The sequence below is a fragment of the Magallana gigas genome, chromosome 10, assembly GCF_963853765.1.
Source record: "Magallana gigas chromosome 10, xbMagGiga1.1, whole genome shotgun sequence".
Taxonomy (NCBI): Eukaryota; Metazoa; Mollusca; class Bivalvia; order Ostreida; family Ostreidae; genus Magallana; species Magallana gigas.
In genome coordinates, this window is record NC_088862.1 from 7093544 (window position 1) to 7111294 (window position 17751).

The following is a 17751-nucleotide window of genomic DNA, read 5'->3' on the forward strand; positions in this document are numbered from 1 at the left end:
TACAAGTTGCTCAGTCTATATCACTATTTTACACCGCTCCTTCTTCGTTCACAAAGTGATATACATACACCTATCAGGTATTTTTTCATAACTAGTGCTAGATTAAGTCTAAATGAATTTTTCAATCTTGATTGAAAATGATATTAAGTGAAGTGAAAAAATATTTATCTTCACACGCGATTAAGAGACCAAACACCTATAGGATTAGAATGAGGTATGAATTACGTAAGAACAAATTATTTTCTGCTGAACAGCGGAAAAAATATAACTTCGGCACCAAAGGCAAATGTGTGAATCATTTACGTCTCTTTTATTTTAACACTTTGTTGCTGTTTGGTTCTAATGAAAAAAAAACCTTGATCCAATGGCTACCTGTGATTAGATACATTGGCTGTGAATGAAGTCTACAATGTACTTGCAAGATAGACCTAAATCAGTTCTTCGTGTGAAAGGAACGAAATGCAGACTAGTCGTCAAGTTTAATTGTGGTAAATTGTCGCGAAACTATATTTACCGGCAGTAATAAAGCATTTTCCTTGTACGTTTGTCGCAGTTTAACTTCCCATTTCGCAACTTCGTTTAGCTAATGAAGAAAGCAACAGAGGAATGCATGAACAATGGGTCGCAAAGGCTTCCACTGCAGTGATTAATTCATGCGTGATATTTATCTTTTTGGTGCAAATGCTATATATTTTTTTTTCTATATTACAGTGTTTATTGCCTTGATTAAATGTTCATTATTATTGTACCTGGGTTTTATTAACAAATTGTGACAGAAAGTGTTATTTATTCTTCTGTCTTGTCGGTTTAGGAACAACAGTGCTTTATAAATGTATGTATAAATTGACAAATTGAGTTAAACTTAATAAGAGTAAAACATATCTTTAAAAAGGTAGAATATTGTGTTTTAATTTAACAAGCTCATATTGCAATTTATGAACAATACTCTCTCTCTCTCTCTCTCTCTCTCTCTCTCTCTCTCAACAATACTACCTAATCGAAAAGAAAAATAGCATGTTGAGACAGAATAAAGAAAACATCCATCAAGGCTGAAAAAGACCTTCTCTTCTGTATCCCAGAGGAAAGCTGGGCCATGGCGTTCATTATGTAAACATTACAGCTAGATCCATCACACGTCTTGTTTTCCCAATTTGTCTCTGGTAGCCGCTCCGTGTTCAGACAAACAACTCGGTATTTAAGTTTGTGTACAATCGATATTGGTATCATTAGGTGACGTACGTGTCTTAAGCTGTACAAGAAATAGACGGACAGTGACGGTCCCTTCCAATAGAGACCGCCATAACTGTCCAATTGTTTCTTCGCAGGCATTTCTTCGTTACTTCACGGCATTTCATTGTTGCTTCACGGTCCTTTCTTCGTTGCTTCACTGACAAATCATCGTTACTTCACGGCATTTCATTGTTACCTCACGGTATTTCATTGTTGCTTCACGGCATTTCATTGTTGCTTCACGGCATTTCATTGTTGCCTCATGGTATTTCATTGTTGCTTCACGGCAAAATTATCGTTACCTCACGGCATTTTATTGTAATTTCACGGCCATTTCGTTACTTCACGGCCAAATCATCGTTACCTCACGGCATTTTATTGTTGCTTCACGGCCATTTCTTCGTTACTTCACGGCATTTCATTGTTGCTTCTCTGTCATTTCTTCTTTACTTCACGGCAAAATCATCGTTACTTCATGGCATTTCATTGTTACTTCACGGCCATTTCTTCGTTACTTTACGGCATTTCATTGTTGCTTCTCGGTCATTTCTTCGTTACTTCATGGCATTTCATTGTTACTTCTCGCCATTTCATCCTTTCTTTTCGGCCATTTCATCGTTATACTTTTTCACAATTTTATCGTTACTTCTTGCAGTTCCTTCACTTCCCGCTATTTCATCGTTACTTCTCGGGCTTTTTTCGTTACTTTTCGGATATTCTGTGCTACTTCGGATATTATTGTTGACGAAAACTTTATTTATTTTGAGTCATTTATTCCTCAATATTATAATACTTCAGTATTCAGTATGATTTCAATTTATTACATTTACTACATGTATATCGGCATGCAAATGATGTCAGTTTTGATTATCAAGTTTAAGATAATGATTGAAAATTCAAAGTCCTTTACCCTTTACATGTTTATCTTAAATTAAATTCAAATTATATCAAAAGATTCGTTAGATAATAAGACTTAATTCAAAGATAATAAATTCGTAAATGCTCATAATTCCCATTTCATCATCGACTTCCGCCATATTAGCGGTGAAAGCACTATTCGTGCCTCGACATGTTCAAATACTTAAGAATAATAAGAATTAATAGTTGCTCAATTTCTGGTAGATTTCGTTGGTCTCCCTCACCACGATTTTACTTCTTATATAAATTCTGAATGGCGGTCTTTATTTATTTGACGTACAACAAACCCACAAGGTTTTTACTTCACCATTAGAAAATTGACAGCTAACAAAATTTGACCCCCTCAAATTGATATGACTCCATAGTATTTTATTGTTCCGAACACTTCACGGGCCGCAAAGATTTTTTTTAAAAAGCGTTTTATAGAAAATAATGACAGCCAATGCAATGGTAGGGAATATCCAACGACACACCAACCAAATACATGTAGACTGAAATCAAGGTCCAAAAGACCACAGAGCTGGCATAACCTTAAGTCAGAGTCTGTGCGCAGTTACTGTATATAACCATTTTTACAAGAGCTTGGACTTTTGAAAATTGTGTCAAACAGCAATGTGACGTAGAACTTTCAATTTCATTGTTGGCCATTCAGTCATGGCTCTTTGAAATCAACAAAATTTGTCTGGCTTTTGAGCTAAGACTACGCAATCGGTGTATATTTCGCTTGAAACAGCATCATATTAACTTGTTGTGACGCAAGAAATAGATAGCTACGTTTTACTCATAGTCCAAGGTCTTGTTAAAATGGATTTAAAAGGTTTGTTACCGCATACAAAAAAAATCAAACTCAATACGTCAGTTAGGATTATTGTGTCAATACTGAAGTGTTTTACTGCCAACACATTTACGGTATTAATCTATGTACACGTGTACATGTAATAAGTAGTTTGTGGAAGCTGAAATTTTGACTTAAGTTTACCACTTTTAGTTTTATGAAAGAAATACTTTAAAATCCTTAAAATCTAAAGATATTCAGTGTCATACCTTTCTTTAATGTTCTGCTGCTATGTCGTCGAACATTGGCACAATATTTTATTTCGATTGACTGTAATGTTGTTTTGAAATTATCGGGTGGCAGTAAATACAAGATTTACAATGTACTAGTTTTTACTGCCACCTGCTAAATTTAAAATTTCCAACATGACACTGCTATATAGAAGATCGTGCAGTGACACAAAAAAACCTCTAGAAAATGAGTTTTTGATTTAAAAAAAAAAACTGATTAAAATTACCACACGTTGTTATATAGTACTTGGAATGATGCTCGCCTCTGATATAATTGCAAACGTTATACACTACGCGGGAAATGAACACGTGTTCGATGTGCACGCCAAGTAAGACAACCCATTCTATGAATTTTGGCAATTGTGGTAAATAAGGTTTAATTTTTTTATTGAGTGTATTTACCTTAAAAAATTTTTTTCCAAATTGATTCGTGCAAAGTACAAAACATGCCTTTTGTTAGTTGTTCATGCAGTCTGGATGACTCGGTCCCAAATTTTATAAAAGCATTCGACCCTTATTTTCTCGACTTGCATAACATACAGAACTATAAAGAGACGGTCAGACAGACAGACATAATAACGTAAAAATAAAATTTGAATTGAAATGGGTTGAAACTGATTGGACTAGTTGGATGTAATCATAGTCACTTAATGATGTACAAAGCGGACATTTAAAAACCGATAAAACAGAGAGATTTTCCCTCTAAAGTTCTTAACAATGCATACGGTGATCAAATACCATTGCAATGACATATGAATTGACATACAAATTGATGCATAAAAACAATTTAACCTAAAGCATCTTCTTCCATTGTGCAGAATTAGTGCTCAAGCTGCATTACTATCTGGGGAAATCTTGCACGGATTTACCAAAATGGACGACATGTCGTTTATGGAGGGATAAAGCCACCGGCAGGGAGAGATTATGCCGTGAATTTCCCTGGATAATTCTTTTCAATTTTTTTTTCATAATTTGTTTTTGTCCGACAGCAAAGCAAGAAAAAAACAAATTTGATCAGAAGGACACAATTTTTGAAATTATTTATTGGCAAATTCAGAGCATCGAAAATCTATCGAGCGCGTGATGTCATTTTAAATGTTTTTATCAGGAACGATAATTAGCGGTTTCCTAAAACCTGACTGTCTATTTACGCGAGATTTAATGTTATAAAAGATATTTTAGATAAAATGTCGGATTCGTTTTTGAAAAAATAAATTAAAAAGAAAAGCATTTCCTGAAAACCGGCCAGAAAAATGACTGAAAATTCTGCAAGGTTATAAAAAATGATTATTAAATATCCATCAAATGTATATATGCACTTCGATTAAGTAAATGAAGAACGAATGATTCGAGTTCCTGCCTATGAAAAGAGAATTTTTAAAGAAAATATGTTCATTGGTGCTTTGCAATGTAACATGAATTAACAACGGAAATAGGAAAAATAATTTCTTCATCTTCGCTCAATTAGGATTGGAGGCAAACGTGTGATAGTTGTTAAACAATTCAATGGGGGAGTATTGGCTACTTACTGGGGAAGAATAAGAATGCCTTGTAAAAACCGACATGCCAAAATGACGATATTGATGAGAAAACGGACTGGCAATTTCCTAGTAACATGCTATTGGGATTTTATTACACTTTTAAAAATAGCTTTTCTACGTTTTTCATTCGTTGTAGAGTTATGCGCCATTAACTTTGAGCTGGCTTTGTAACTTAAAGGAACAATAAAGTTGATTTGACAATTTTCTTTTAACTTTTGCAAGAGAGAATGATTCTTTCCTTGAGTATACTTGATCATCATAAATATTGATAGGAAAAAAACCAGATTTAAAATGAAAAAAAAAATCATGAACAAAAGACTTCAATTGTACAGGAAAAAGTATCAATACGGCATTTCCTTTGGTATTTTATGGAAAATATGACTTGAACATGTATTTTTAATATTTGGTTGATAATGACAACTGGGTAAATGTAAATATCGTTTTTATTATAACAATGCATATTGTTCATCTCCCACGACTTTGAAATTACGGAAAAAATTATACAATTTTAAAATCAATTGTTTCGTTGGCATGAAACAAGAGAACGAAAATGGATGATTTTCCTCTGTGGGAGCAGTTTACGATCGTTTGAATGAATGTTGATGAAACATTAGTTGAAACAATAAAATCAAAACAATGGGAATAGAAATAAATTAAGAATAGCTTTATTTGCATGTGGATAGACATTAGTTTTAAAAAAAAATAAAAATAAAGGGATTAGGAATAATTTCGAGTAGTTTATTTGCATGTGCATCTGCCAAGAGGAAGGACAAAACAATTTGTTCTCAAGGAGAAATATGTTTTATTTTCATTACAACAGGAAATCAATGATATCAAATAAGCGAACGTATTAGAATCTCACCTTGAAAAGAACAATTTAATTTTATCAAAGCAGGAAAAAGAATTGAATGTATTTCTTTTAATACTTTGAATACATGTATTTTTTCTAAAGATCGAAGTTTGGAATTTTATTCCCAGAATGCGGTGTTTTAAGCGTAATGAATGCATATATATTGAATTCTTTAGAAAAGATGATTCAGAAGTGATTTTTTATCAAATGATAATCTCACGTAGAAATTGAAGAAGTAATCGTATCAATTATTTTCTTTAAGAGAAAAAAAACAAACGAAAGAAAAAAAAAACACCAAACAAATAATTTCAATAAAATTGCATTGCATCCAAAAAGTGCTCAAGCTCAAATAAAAGATGTCCTTTAAATATAATAAAGATGTATGGATTATTAGAATGTATCCCTTTTTCACGTAAACAACATGCAACATTTAATTAATTATTTAAGATAACACTTGCAGGTAATGACAATAACCGAACAGGTAGCGATATTCAGATTAATCTTGATTTGTGGCGCGTTAAAATCGGTGAGCAAATTGACAAAAATTAAAAAATAAAATGAAATACGTGAGCTGGTTGTTGCTTTATGCTGTCAGGGCACATTAACTTTATTTTAGAAACACGTAGATTAAATCGTAACCACCTGAAAAAAACCCACAATAACAGCATTCCTACTGTATGAAGTGCTTTTGACGCCATTTATCATTAACACACAAAAATTATTCTAAATCTAAAGCCATGTTTAATCCCCAACTGGATTGTGATTTTAAAAATGATTAACTTGGAACGAGTTCTCGCAATTAATGCAACTAATAAATGTTTATTGTAATGGGCCTCGTGCATCGAGACACATTTTATTTGATTTCAGATTGTTATCGGTATGAGCATAAATATCACGTGTCCTTTTGTCTATAATCCTCGTAACAAATTATTAATAATAGGGTTTTGTCACATTCGAGATTTATTACGTAAAGCTAAAATGTTTATGTGATGTCGTGGTATGTATTGAGTAAAATATTAATGATAATGATAACATCTCTCTCTCTCTCTCTCTCTCTCTCTCTCTCTCTCTCTCTCTCTCTCTCTCTCTCTCTCTCTCTCTCTCGTTACCTAGTTACTCTTCTTCATAACCATATGCAATACATCCTACACAAGTTATTCAGTAAAATCAGCTCCTTTATGATAATATTATCAGTAATAAATCAGTAATTCAATTTGTTGCTGTAATTTGAAGATGGTGAAAAATTCGTGACGGTTAGAATAGATATTCATGCACTTGCATCGTCTTTGTATACTGTGAAATATTATTTTACGCCCCCCCCCCCCAAAAAAAAATATTCACTTCATAAAAGTTTCTTAAATTTTAAAAAAAATTATTAAAGTTGGCTAGATCAAAATTCTTAAATTCGAATGGCAATTTATATCACGCTTGACCAATTCGAAAAGGAACGACTATGAATTCGTTGAATACAGGTGAGGCCAATCGTTTTCTGCCAATCAAAATTGTTATATTTTAAAAGTGCCAAAATTTTTTTTATGGATATAAGAACTTAACCGTTATATAGCAAAATTTTTCTTGATTTCTCTTAGTGATGTGTACAGATCACTTTATTTACAAGAGTTACCTCTCTTTGCATGCAAGCTGCCTTTTTTGGCCTATGATAGCAGGAAATGGGTATTATTTTCTTTGTTGATCACATGTATATTTAATACATTTTTATTAGTTACCTCTTTTTTAACATTTTTATTTGTATTTATTACTTTATACATGCATTGGAAAATGCTTTCTTGACTTTACTCTTTCAGTGTTTTTGGTTTTGACAGTGATTACTTCTCCATTCACTTTTAAGATTTGAAATAGATCCTATCAGAATTGTTTATTGATGCAGTAATCATTTTTATAATAGGGTTGGATTGCCGTGGCCCTTTTTTGGCTGTATATTTACCTCCTTTAGACGAAGAGCTCTGTTTAAGGTCAGAGGGCACGTTCCTCCAACATCTTTATTGTACATGTAAAGAGTTCCAATAAAAATAATCCTGATTGTAATAGAAATTGGTTTTAATTGTTTTATTTGATTATGCCTCTTTCTTTGTCCTTCTACGATTGGAGATGAATTTGTAATTTCAATAAGATAGGAAATTGCAAACTCTAGTATCTCGCACAAATGCCTGTTAAGGTACCCTATTTTGTTGCAAAAAAAGCTTGTCAAAATAGTTGTAAATCAAAAACACATTCCAGGGAAAAGTTACATAAAATTGAGGAACGTATTGTCTGACTTAAAGCTGAACACCGCTCGTAAATAGGCACCGTCACACAGATACCTGGTATATAAACCCTTCGATTTCGTTACACCCGATTGCACACCTGAACCTCGTGGCCGACATGTAGTATTCCTTTCGTGGTCTTTAGATTTTATGCATTTTTTTCTTATCTTATGTTCATTTTCTGTTCGTAAATAATGCATTGACCAATTTATTTGATGTTAGTATTCTCCTGGCTTCAAAAAGTGCGTAAAATTTGATAATTTCATCGCGACCGGGTAACACGGCGAGGCAAAATGTACGTCCACACAGGTGAGACCTCTACAGCGAAGTACTTTGAACTGTTTAGAGGTCTGTCCCTTATATAAGGGTTGTAGGGACAGCAGTGATTAAAGAGAAATATGGCGGACAGTGCCTATTTACGAGCGGTGTTCAGCTTTAAGAGGTAAACGAAAAATCTTAAGCTAAACTGTATGAATTTTTACGGTAGTTTATTGTAAAAAAAACAAAATATGTTTGAAAGTAATTAAGGTAGATCAGGTTAATGATTTGTTGACCACCCAGCCTCCTCAAATCCTGACGTCATCGAAAAAATACCGGTTATGCGCAATGCTTTAATTGACAATAAGTAAACATTTCAGTACTGAATATCTATTTATTCTAAAGTTGCATTGTCCATTGAATTGTATTTCATAGACGCTTTAAACAATAGATATATATTTTAATTGCACATTGACAACAATTTGATGATTCTAAAATTTGTCACTCGGGAAATATATTCATAACATCACATTATGATAATATGAACAATGTTTTGTAGATATTTTAATTTCAACATAATTCCGGAAAATTTGTATTTATTAATGTGACTAACCAAATGATATAGGTGAACTAAGCCGTTTTTTTTTTTTGGTTTTTTTTTTTTTTTGTTTTTTTTTGTTTTTTTTTACAATTTTTTTAATTTTTAATTTTGTTTAATTTTTTTCCTTTGAATTTACAAAAATTCATTGGGAAAAATATGACTTTATATAATGACTGGTTTGTCTGAAGAACTTTTTGATACTCTATTGGTTATAATATCAAACCAAGCAGCAAGACGCCGTGCATGCATTTATCAATGGTGTAACAACATTCTTTTTCCAGAACAAAGAGAGATAACTCGCTTCTGTTATCGAAAATTGCTTTAAAAAAAATTGGTTGAAACACGAGTCCAAAGAAGGATATAGATATATGCTCTCAATTATTTTATACGACCTTTTGTGCCTTTTCAATGAGAAAATTGAATCAAAATGAATCAAATCAGTACTTTCATAACGCACTTTGAAAAAATTTCAATGTGCGAATTGACTTGGTCCCAAATTTAACACACTTTGATTTTTTGTAAAGAGGGTTGATTTGGCCCTAAATTTAATGCATTTTGAATTTTTTTCAACGTGCGTAATTTAAAAAAAATGCGTTGCCACACAGGTGTATAATTGTACAAATATGAATCAGTTTCCCATGTTTTGCGCTTTTTCAAATGTATTATCAATAATTTCAGTATTATAAATGTATCTATTAAACACTGTACATGTACAACATTCTATAACATCGTTAATGTTGGTGTTTTATATTAATTACCAGGGTTGGTCTAGTCATTCAACTCACAGTAATACATTTATTACAGTAAAGTTATAGAATTTACATCTACGTGTATCTATATATAACAGATTTCCACCGAGAGTGAAACAAAAATAAATTTGCGAATTTAAAAAATTTCAAACGTAAAATTACTGCTTCCAATGTAAAGTCACAGTATATGGAATGAAAGAATTTTGACACAAATCAATGCAAAGTATGATGTACCATTAAGCCTTTTGTAGGTAACCAATACCAATCAAATTGTACGTTACAAAATTTTAAAGATGAAACCCAACAGCTTACGAACTTTTGCGAATGAAAACTGGGTGTGGGCAGTTTATGCTTTATTAATCACGATGTCATGGTGTAATAGGCATAAATATATGAAGTTTATAAATGTATGCACAATTTTTACATGCATAATTATATAAACTAAGTTTATGATCAATCGAGTATAAAGCTTGTTTACTACATTAGAGTGTGCAATTCAAACTAGCAAAAACAACATCAACCAATGAAAATAAGCATTTTATTGTATAATCAGTCACCGATAAATGATCGTTCCAAAGTTAAAATTGGAGATATTTCATTCTGCATGTAATTAAAATTAAAGAAGAATGGTATAATTAGATCTTGTACGATACCTTTTATATTTTATTTTCTAGGAGGTAGTTAGAAAAAACGGTGGTTGGTCAACAAATTAACCATCAGATATACCGTAAAACCTGATTATGATTTCTTTTGCTATAAACTATTTTTAAGTTAAGAAAAATCCATAAATTTTAAATTTGAATGTTTTATATCAACAATATCATATATCAAATACAGAACTCTTCTTTTTATATACATGTAGTCTAAAATGGTCACTGCCATCTTTTAAAACAACGTGATACATATTATTTAAACCTATAGAAAAATTACTCATCATCACACTCGAGTCAACGATTTTAAATATAAAAGTATTGGAATATATACACAAGGCCCCAGTAAAATATCAGACGCATGGCCATACCTTTTAAAAAGGTCACAAAATAACCAATTCCCTGTCTCTTTTGTCCTATAAAAGTTTTCAAAAACAACATACATGAACCAAAAATTTATAGAGGGTTAGATGTTTATGACCATATTAAGACTATTTTAATCTCCCTGAAAAGAAGAGCTCTGAATAAACTAGAATAAAAATGTTTAAATTTTAAAGCTAAATTTTATGGATATTTTCTTTACTATAAAACATGTTATAATTTAAAGCAATATGAGCTGTATTTTTTAGAATTTTATTTTACTGCAAAAATCTGCTAGTATGATAAGTCTGCATGTAACTTAAACTTTTATGATAAATAAGGTTTATAAAAATCATTAATTTTTGTCAGAAGAAAGATTTCTCTTATAAGGGATATATAGCAAATCAATTATTGTACAGGACGACAATAATTCAATTTTGCTACAATTAAGGCTTTTTAATGGCTTTCCCCCCCACAAAAATATAGCTAACAGAAATTTAAGTAGAAAATAAATTCAACATGAAAATTGCAGCTCATATTGCTTTAAAAAGCCTACCTAAAAATAAACTTAAGGTAGATCTGTTGGTTAATTAGTTGACCATCCAGCCTCCTGAACAAACACATTTATTGTGAGTTTTAGAGTCACGTGGCTTATGCTATGACGCCCTATGAAAAGAAAGCCCTCTGATACCAACACAACTACATTGATTTCTTAAATTGTTATTGCATGTAGGTTGTTTTAACTATATAGATTAGGGTTTTTTCTATATGTATAACTATATAGATTAGTTTTCTTCTATATGTATAAATGATTTTGCATATAGCTGGTAGAATAAATCGTTAATATCATTCGTTCGGATTAATGCATTGTATGTTAAATAGGATTCGGGCATATAATTTTAAATGAGGTTTACTTGTGTTGTTTAAAATAAATTTTGTCTAGAAGTTTACAAAAACGTGCAATTCTTTTTTTTCAATTGTTTATTTGTTTTAGCGAACTCTAATGATTTTTTTTATTATAATTGAAAACATGAGGGATATTTTAAATCAATTATCGTTTGGCATGACAGCTATAACTTATAAGTAAAAAAAAAAAAAGAAATTAATAAATTTGAGTGTTAAACAAAAAGAGCTCCAAAACATCTCTGATTTTAAAAGTTATTTTAAGTAACAACAGATGCGGGTGATATATGAACAATAATGTTTTATGCCGAACCATAAAATCCCATCTTATAGCGTATGGTGTGGGGTTTTTTTTCTTCCAAGAGGATGATCGGGACTAGATTCCATATACATGTGCATCAAAGATGTTGAGAGTTTTGATTGACAGGTCTGAATCTCTAGAGAGAGCCAATCAGAGCGCTTCATCAGGTGCCTTGCTTTCTTGTTATATAGCGATTAAATTTTATCTTATCGTTTCATTCTAACGCTTCGGGTTTATCTTAATTTGCTCGATAAGACAAATTCGCGAACAGTTTAACGTGAAATATTATTCTACAAGACTTTGAGAGACACTGGGATTCTTTTTATCATGGAAAATCTCGCGAGAACTCGTTTTTCTCCGGATTACATTTTTCATTCCGGACAAATTAAGCAGGAAATCCCTCCGGACGGTTGTGATTTTTATGACGACGAAGGAATAAGCAGACGCAAGCGAAGTTTCTCTAAAGGCAGTAGCGATGGGTTCCAGAGCATGTCGTCCCCAGAGAGCGCTGACGACGGGATATCGCATAAGAAAGCCAAAAAGAAATCGTTGTCATTCGAGGAAATTCAGACGCAACGCGTCCTTGCCAACGTCCGCGAGAGACAAAGGACACAGTCCTTAAACGAGGCCTTCGCCCAGCTGAGACAAATCATCCCGACACTTCCGTCTGACAAACTGAGCAAGATTCAGACTCTGAAGCTGGCCACGCGCTATATCGACTTCCTGTATAACGTATTACGTAACGAGGAATTAGTGGATCTGTACGGAAATGGTGGGAAAATGACCAGCTGTAATTATGTGGCTAATGAGAGACTGAGCTACGCCTTCTCTGTCTGGAGAATGGAGGGAAACTGGTCGCTGCCCTCCGACTGAATCGAACCGACAACCAATCCTGTATCTAGAATAGGAAAACGGACACGGTGAGTTGATCTCCGGAAAAAGAAATAAGAATTTAGAAATAGAAGACAAATTTAAAAATTTTTACATATGAATATGAATAAAAGAAATATGAAAAAGGCAACCTACAAGTAAAAATTTTACTGGCAAGAAATAACTACATATTTTTAAAATATCGACTTCAGGTTTTTTTTTTATATCATCATGATATTTTAATTATTTTATGATAAACATAATGATAAGTCTCAAATTTTATTTGATATTTTATGCAATTATTATGTAACACTTATGTTATTAAGTACATTATATTGCAATCTCTTTTCAAAATCTCCTATGAGATTGGTACACTCTATGCTATTAAATGCGATTCACTCCTATGGTTAGAACCGCTTCACGGAAAGTTAATAAACGATGTCTTTGGAAGATTGTTGTCTGAAATCAGATTTTATTACACGTATTTTCTATATTATTTTCATGGTCTTCCTAATGAGGGATAATCACAAGTTATTTGAAAGTTTGATTGAAAGACTCTCAATACATGTATATCTGATAAAAACGACATAATGGCATGTATGTTGATAACACATAGTTTTTCCTCGTACATGCAACAATAAAGAGTCCTCCTGAAATATTAAATACAGTATGGATATTTATTCAACAAATTATTGTTGTTTCCTCACGCATTTTGTCGCTAACTGTCATAAACTATGTATATGTACATAATATAATTTGTGTTAAAAGTGTGTTAGTCTATAGAAATATCAAATACTAGTAGCAAGATTGAATGAAAAACTTTAAGTTAGCATTTAAAATCATCAAACTTTGCAAACTTTAATAACAATGTAAATGTTTTGATTAAAACACTTTTAATTACCACATTTATCGGTAAATGTTGCTTTGTAGATATCAGATATTTGGCATTTAAATGTACACCATAAACAGATGACTGAAGTTGTTTCAATTTTTTTACCTTGTGCTTGGGCCTCATTTCATAGTATATTCTGACGAAAGGTACTTCATGTATATAATTATTAAAGCACAGTTTGATAAAAAAATAAAAATAAAAAATGTTCCTGTTGAGGGTTATTTTATGACCTCTACATAGGGGCCAATCCTACAAATGTAAATAGAAAATCAAAGTTGTAGAGTGATTCTCTAACCTATCTTGTATTTCGATCTTTTCTATCAAAAACGTCACTTGTACCAATGACAACCATTCAAAATTTGAGTTTTCTTGCGCGTTTGAAAGGAACTTCTATACACTACAAACTAATACATGGTACCTCTGCGCAGTTAAAATTATCTACCATTAACATAAAAATAAGCAAAAATTGACGGTGTGTGGTATATAATTTGTTATCAATTTAAGTATCACAGACATTAAATTTGATCAAGATAAAAAGCAATGAAAAACTTTTAGGTATATGTTTGCAAATGAGCAAAGTCTTATTTGCAAATAAATGCATAAAAGTTTTTCATCGTAACTTTTCTCGATGGATTTTTAAGGTGAAATACGTGCCACACGTGTCCTTTGCTTAAAATGAACGAAATAACGATAGTACATGTAGTTTCTTTTTATGCAATAAATATTCTTCAAAGTTTCAATTAACATTTTTCATAGGTATAAAAGGGGGTCAACAACCTCCAAAAAAGAATAAATAAAAATGCTGCATCCAATACATCCAATATCTAGACCAAGGAAACATGTGTATATAGGCAGAGATTTCTGTAATTATAGCTAGGTGGGGGTCTGCTTATGTACATGTAAATTGAATTACCGAAAAATTACTAGTAAGTGACCATATGCTACTATCAAGGCCATTGTACTTCTATTCATGAGATTGTGCGAGTACTTTTACTATGTGAGAATAAGTACTTGATGATTATTAGGTGTACATCTGGAGCGGGCTTCCATTTCCGCTTCCTACATGTATTACGTCACAATCCGCCGCCATTGGCATTTGTTTATTGTTGGGGATGGTGTGGCTGTTGACAAATAGTCAGTCGGTGGTCGACAGATATTCTATCTTACAATTTATAATGCTTAATTTCAATTGTTGTTTAGTATATGAATTATTATAAATATACTACTTATTAGTTGCAGTAAATAGTGAACAAGAACACGGTTAATTTTTGTTTGATCCTAATCATACTTGTATGTTAACTTGAACAACACCAATGGTCAATGTTTTCTTTCTGTTAGCGTTTTTGTTTCATCATCCCACATCGAAATTTAAACAATAAGTTTATATAAATCAGTATAAGTATATTAGTCTGGTGGGGGTTTTTTGGGGTTTTTTTTCACTTTTTTGTTTGTTTTGTTTTTGGTTTTGTTTTTGTTTTGTTATTTTTTTGTGGTTACAAACTGGCTGATATAAATATTGCAACATATCATACTAAAAAAAAAACCAAGAAAATGTTTTATGATTTTTATGATGTATTAATAATTTAGATAAAATTAATAAAGATATTGCACATAGGTGAATGTACATAAGATTACAATTCTTTACAAAGTAATACTGTTACGTAATATCTATTTATGTACATGTAAACCTATGACGGTAGGTTCAGTGTGCATATATGCTTTTAGGAAATTAATGAATACACGTGAATATGTAGTATGTTTGATAAAAACTAGTTTTACTTGAAGTTATAATAACGGAACAGTTAAATTTCCGGTGCAAAACGTTGATTATTAGCCCACATCCCTTTGACTGTATGAAATCATCAATTCATACACACCCTGAAGAGAGCAATGAAGACGTTTCTTGCATAACAACAAACCGATTGAAGGTGAAAATAAACAGGAGATAAATACACAATTTACCAAGCTTTTCTCTAAGTATTACCAGATGAGGGATCCACTTGGAGAAACTCGGTGGTATAATTAACGCAAACCCCGAAACTCTGTTTACAAAATTTCGATCACAAATTCACCCATTGTAAGAAAACAGTTTTTGTGAAATTGATTGATTAAACTCACCGTGTCAAAAAGCCGTTTTAATCAAAATTCAGCATGAAAAGTCTTGACATGCGCATTAAATTAATCAGTAGAACAAATCTGATTGGAGAGCCGAATTATAATATCCCATAAATCACCAGGCTACGTTAATCAGTGTTGACGCGACGCTTGTTTTATCTGTTCACAATCCAATCAAATAAAATGACCATTATTCTTCAGAACGGTGAAATACTGGTCAGCTTTTATGTATGTCAGGTTTGACACATGTTTTATTTGAAGAGTTTAGAGCCCCCGGTGTTCAAAGCATGATTTTAAAAAGTGGTCCGCCATTTTTAATTTTCATCAAATCTCGTGCTTATAAACTTGTTTTCCTCCTCCCTGCGACAAAGAGCTTATTGGTATCGTTTAATATCGCACATTAATTGGAATATAAAAAGATCATTTCTTTTACAGATAGCGATTCATCTCGCAGAAATCTCGCCAAGAAAGAGAAAAGATGGCAGTCAACGAGATCATAAACCACCATCACCCAAAAAGAACAAAGAAATTTGTCAGCACAATTGCGGAGGGACTTGAAAGAAATGACGATCACTAGGCTATAAGGGAGTGCTGGAAATCTTCTTCTTCTCTTCAAGACTGAGATTATGATATAACTGATCTTTTGTACGGTGATAAGAGAATGGCTGGACTTCTTGGAATTACAGTGGGGTTTTGTGGTACTTCGATTCTTGTGAACTTGTGAAAGACGATTTAGCAAGGGAGTGAATAATCCGGTACACATCTGGACAATCAATGCTGTGACTATACATTAATATGTGCTACATTCCAGTAAACATTGTTAGTTTTTACACGTGAAGACATATTGTTTCACTGAGCGTTTCGATAGCCGGGCTGTGCATATACAAATATACACTTATACAGTCGGGTTTTTTTACATAGATAATAAATATGTAGTCCTTCTTTTGCTTTCATTTACACCCACTTCGCTTCGCCATGTTGTAGAATCTATGACCAAATATATATATGGTTACCACGTGACCGTGACCGTCCTCACATGTATTACTTAACAAATTAAGAGGTCTGGATGGTCATGGCCATTTTTACACTTTATAAATCTCTTTAAGATGAAGAGCTCTTTATAAACTTAAACTCTAAAGATAAAAATGACAGGGGTTTTCTTTACAAAATAATTATAGTTTATTGCTTAACAAATCACTCTTTTTATTTAAGGTAGATCTGATGGCTAATTTTGCGGAGCACCAAACGTTCTTAGCCCTACTGATGATATAAATCAATTTTCGATAGCTTCAAATAAAAGTTGAATGCAGGCAGAAACATTGTTTTCCAGACCGCCAAGTAATATTTTTGACGTTGACAAGGCCTTTACGTAACCGGCGTAATTAATTACAGTAATTCTGAAATATACCTTCTAAAATTACAAGAAGGGTAAATGAACCAAACTTATAATATTTGTGTTTTATTAACTTGGTAGGTGGTCTTTGAATGTCTCGTTTGGAAACGGCATCTTTTAGTTTTATGTGAATCTTCAAAGATTTTTTCTCTTTTTTCTATTTTAACATTTGACATTTATAATCTGTTAACTTACTCAGTCTGATTCGATTCAATTTGAAAAAAAGAAAAGACTTGACAAATGACAATCAAGGATTAAATAAACTCTCTCTCTCACCCAATCCTCTTTGCGCCTAAAGGTGCCTGAGGCGGCTGCAGGGGATTTCCACCTGGCTCGGTCTGCAGCTTCTTGTGTTGTCTCCATGGTCAGGCCTATGCTCTTCAGGTCTTTTAGGATAGTCAAATATAATTTATATAATATCTTATTTTCTTACCTATTTTATTTATTTTGAAAGTGGCTGTCGCTTCCAATGCCTGCTAGACATTGGTTAGATTAGATTGACAAGATTTTATTTTCTTACAAACACTATCAATATACAGAAACAAAATAAATAAGAGTTTTGAGGATAATATATTTATTGAAACTATTATAAAACCAATTACGCTACATGAGACTTTGAAGCAATTATATATTATTAAACTGAAAGTTTTTGTCATGTAAAATCTTTGTGTAAACCTCTTTGGTTTAGATATTTAAAAATCATATACATGTACAATGAGGATGGCAGTCTTATAACATGAAAATCCACATGGTACATTTCTGCACACAATAAAACCTCATATGCATGGCAT

General features: G+C 32.2%; 1 protein-coding gene across 1 annotated transcript; it reads left to right on the forward strand.

The window, feature by feature from the left end:
* Positions 1–11890: 11890 nt before the first annotated feature.
* Positions 11891–16464, forward strand: LOC105347996 (twist-related protein 2). Its single transcript, XM_011457265.4, has 2 exons — positions 11891–12610; positions 16003–16464. The coding sequence occupies exon 1, from the start codon at positions 12018–12020 to the stop codon at positions 12561–12563; it is 546 nt and encodes a 181-aa protein (XP_011455567.3). The 5' UTR covers positions 11891–12017; the 3' UTR covers positions 12564–12610; positions 16003–16464.
* The last annotated feature ends 1287 nt before the right edge of the window (positions 16465–17751 follow it).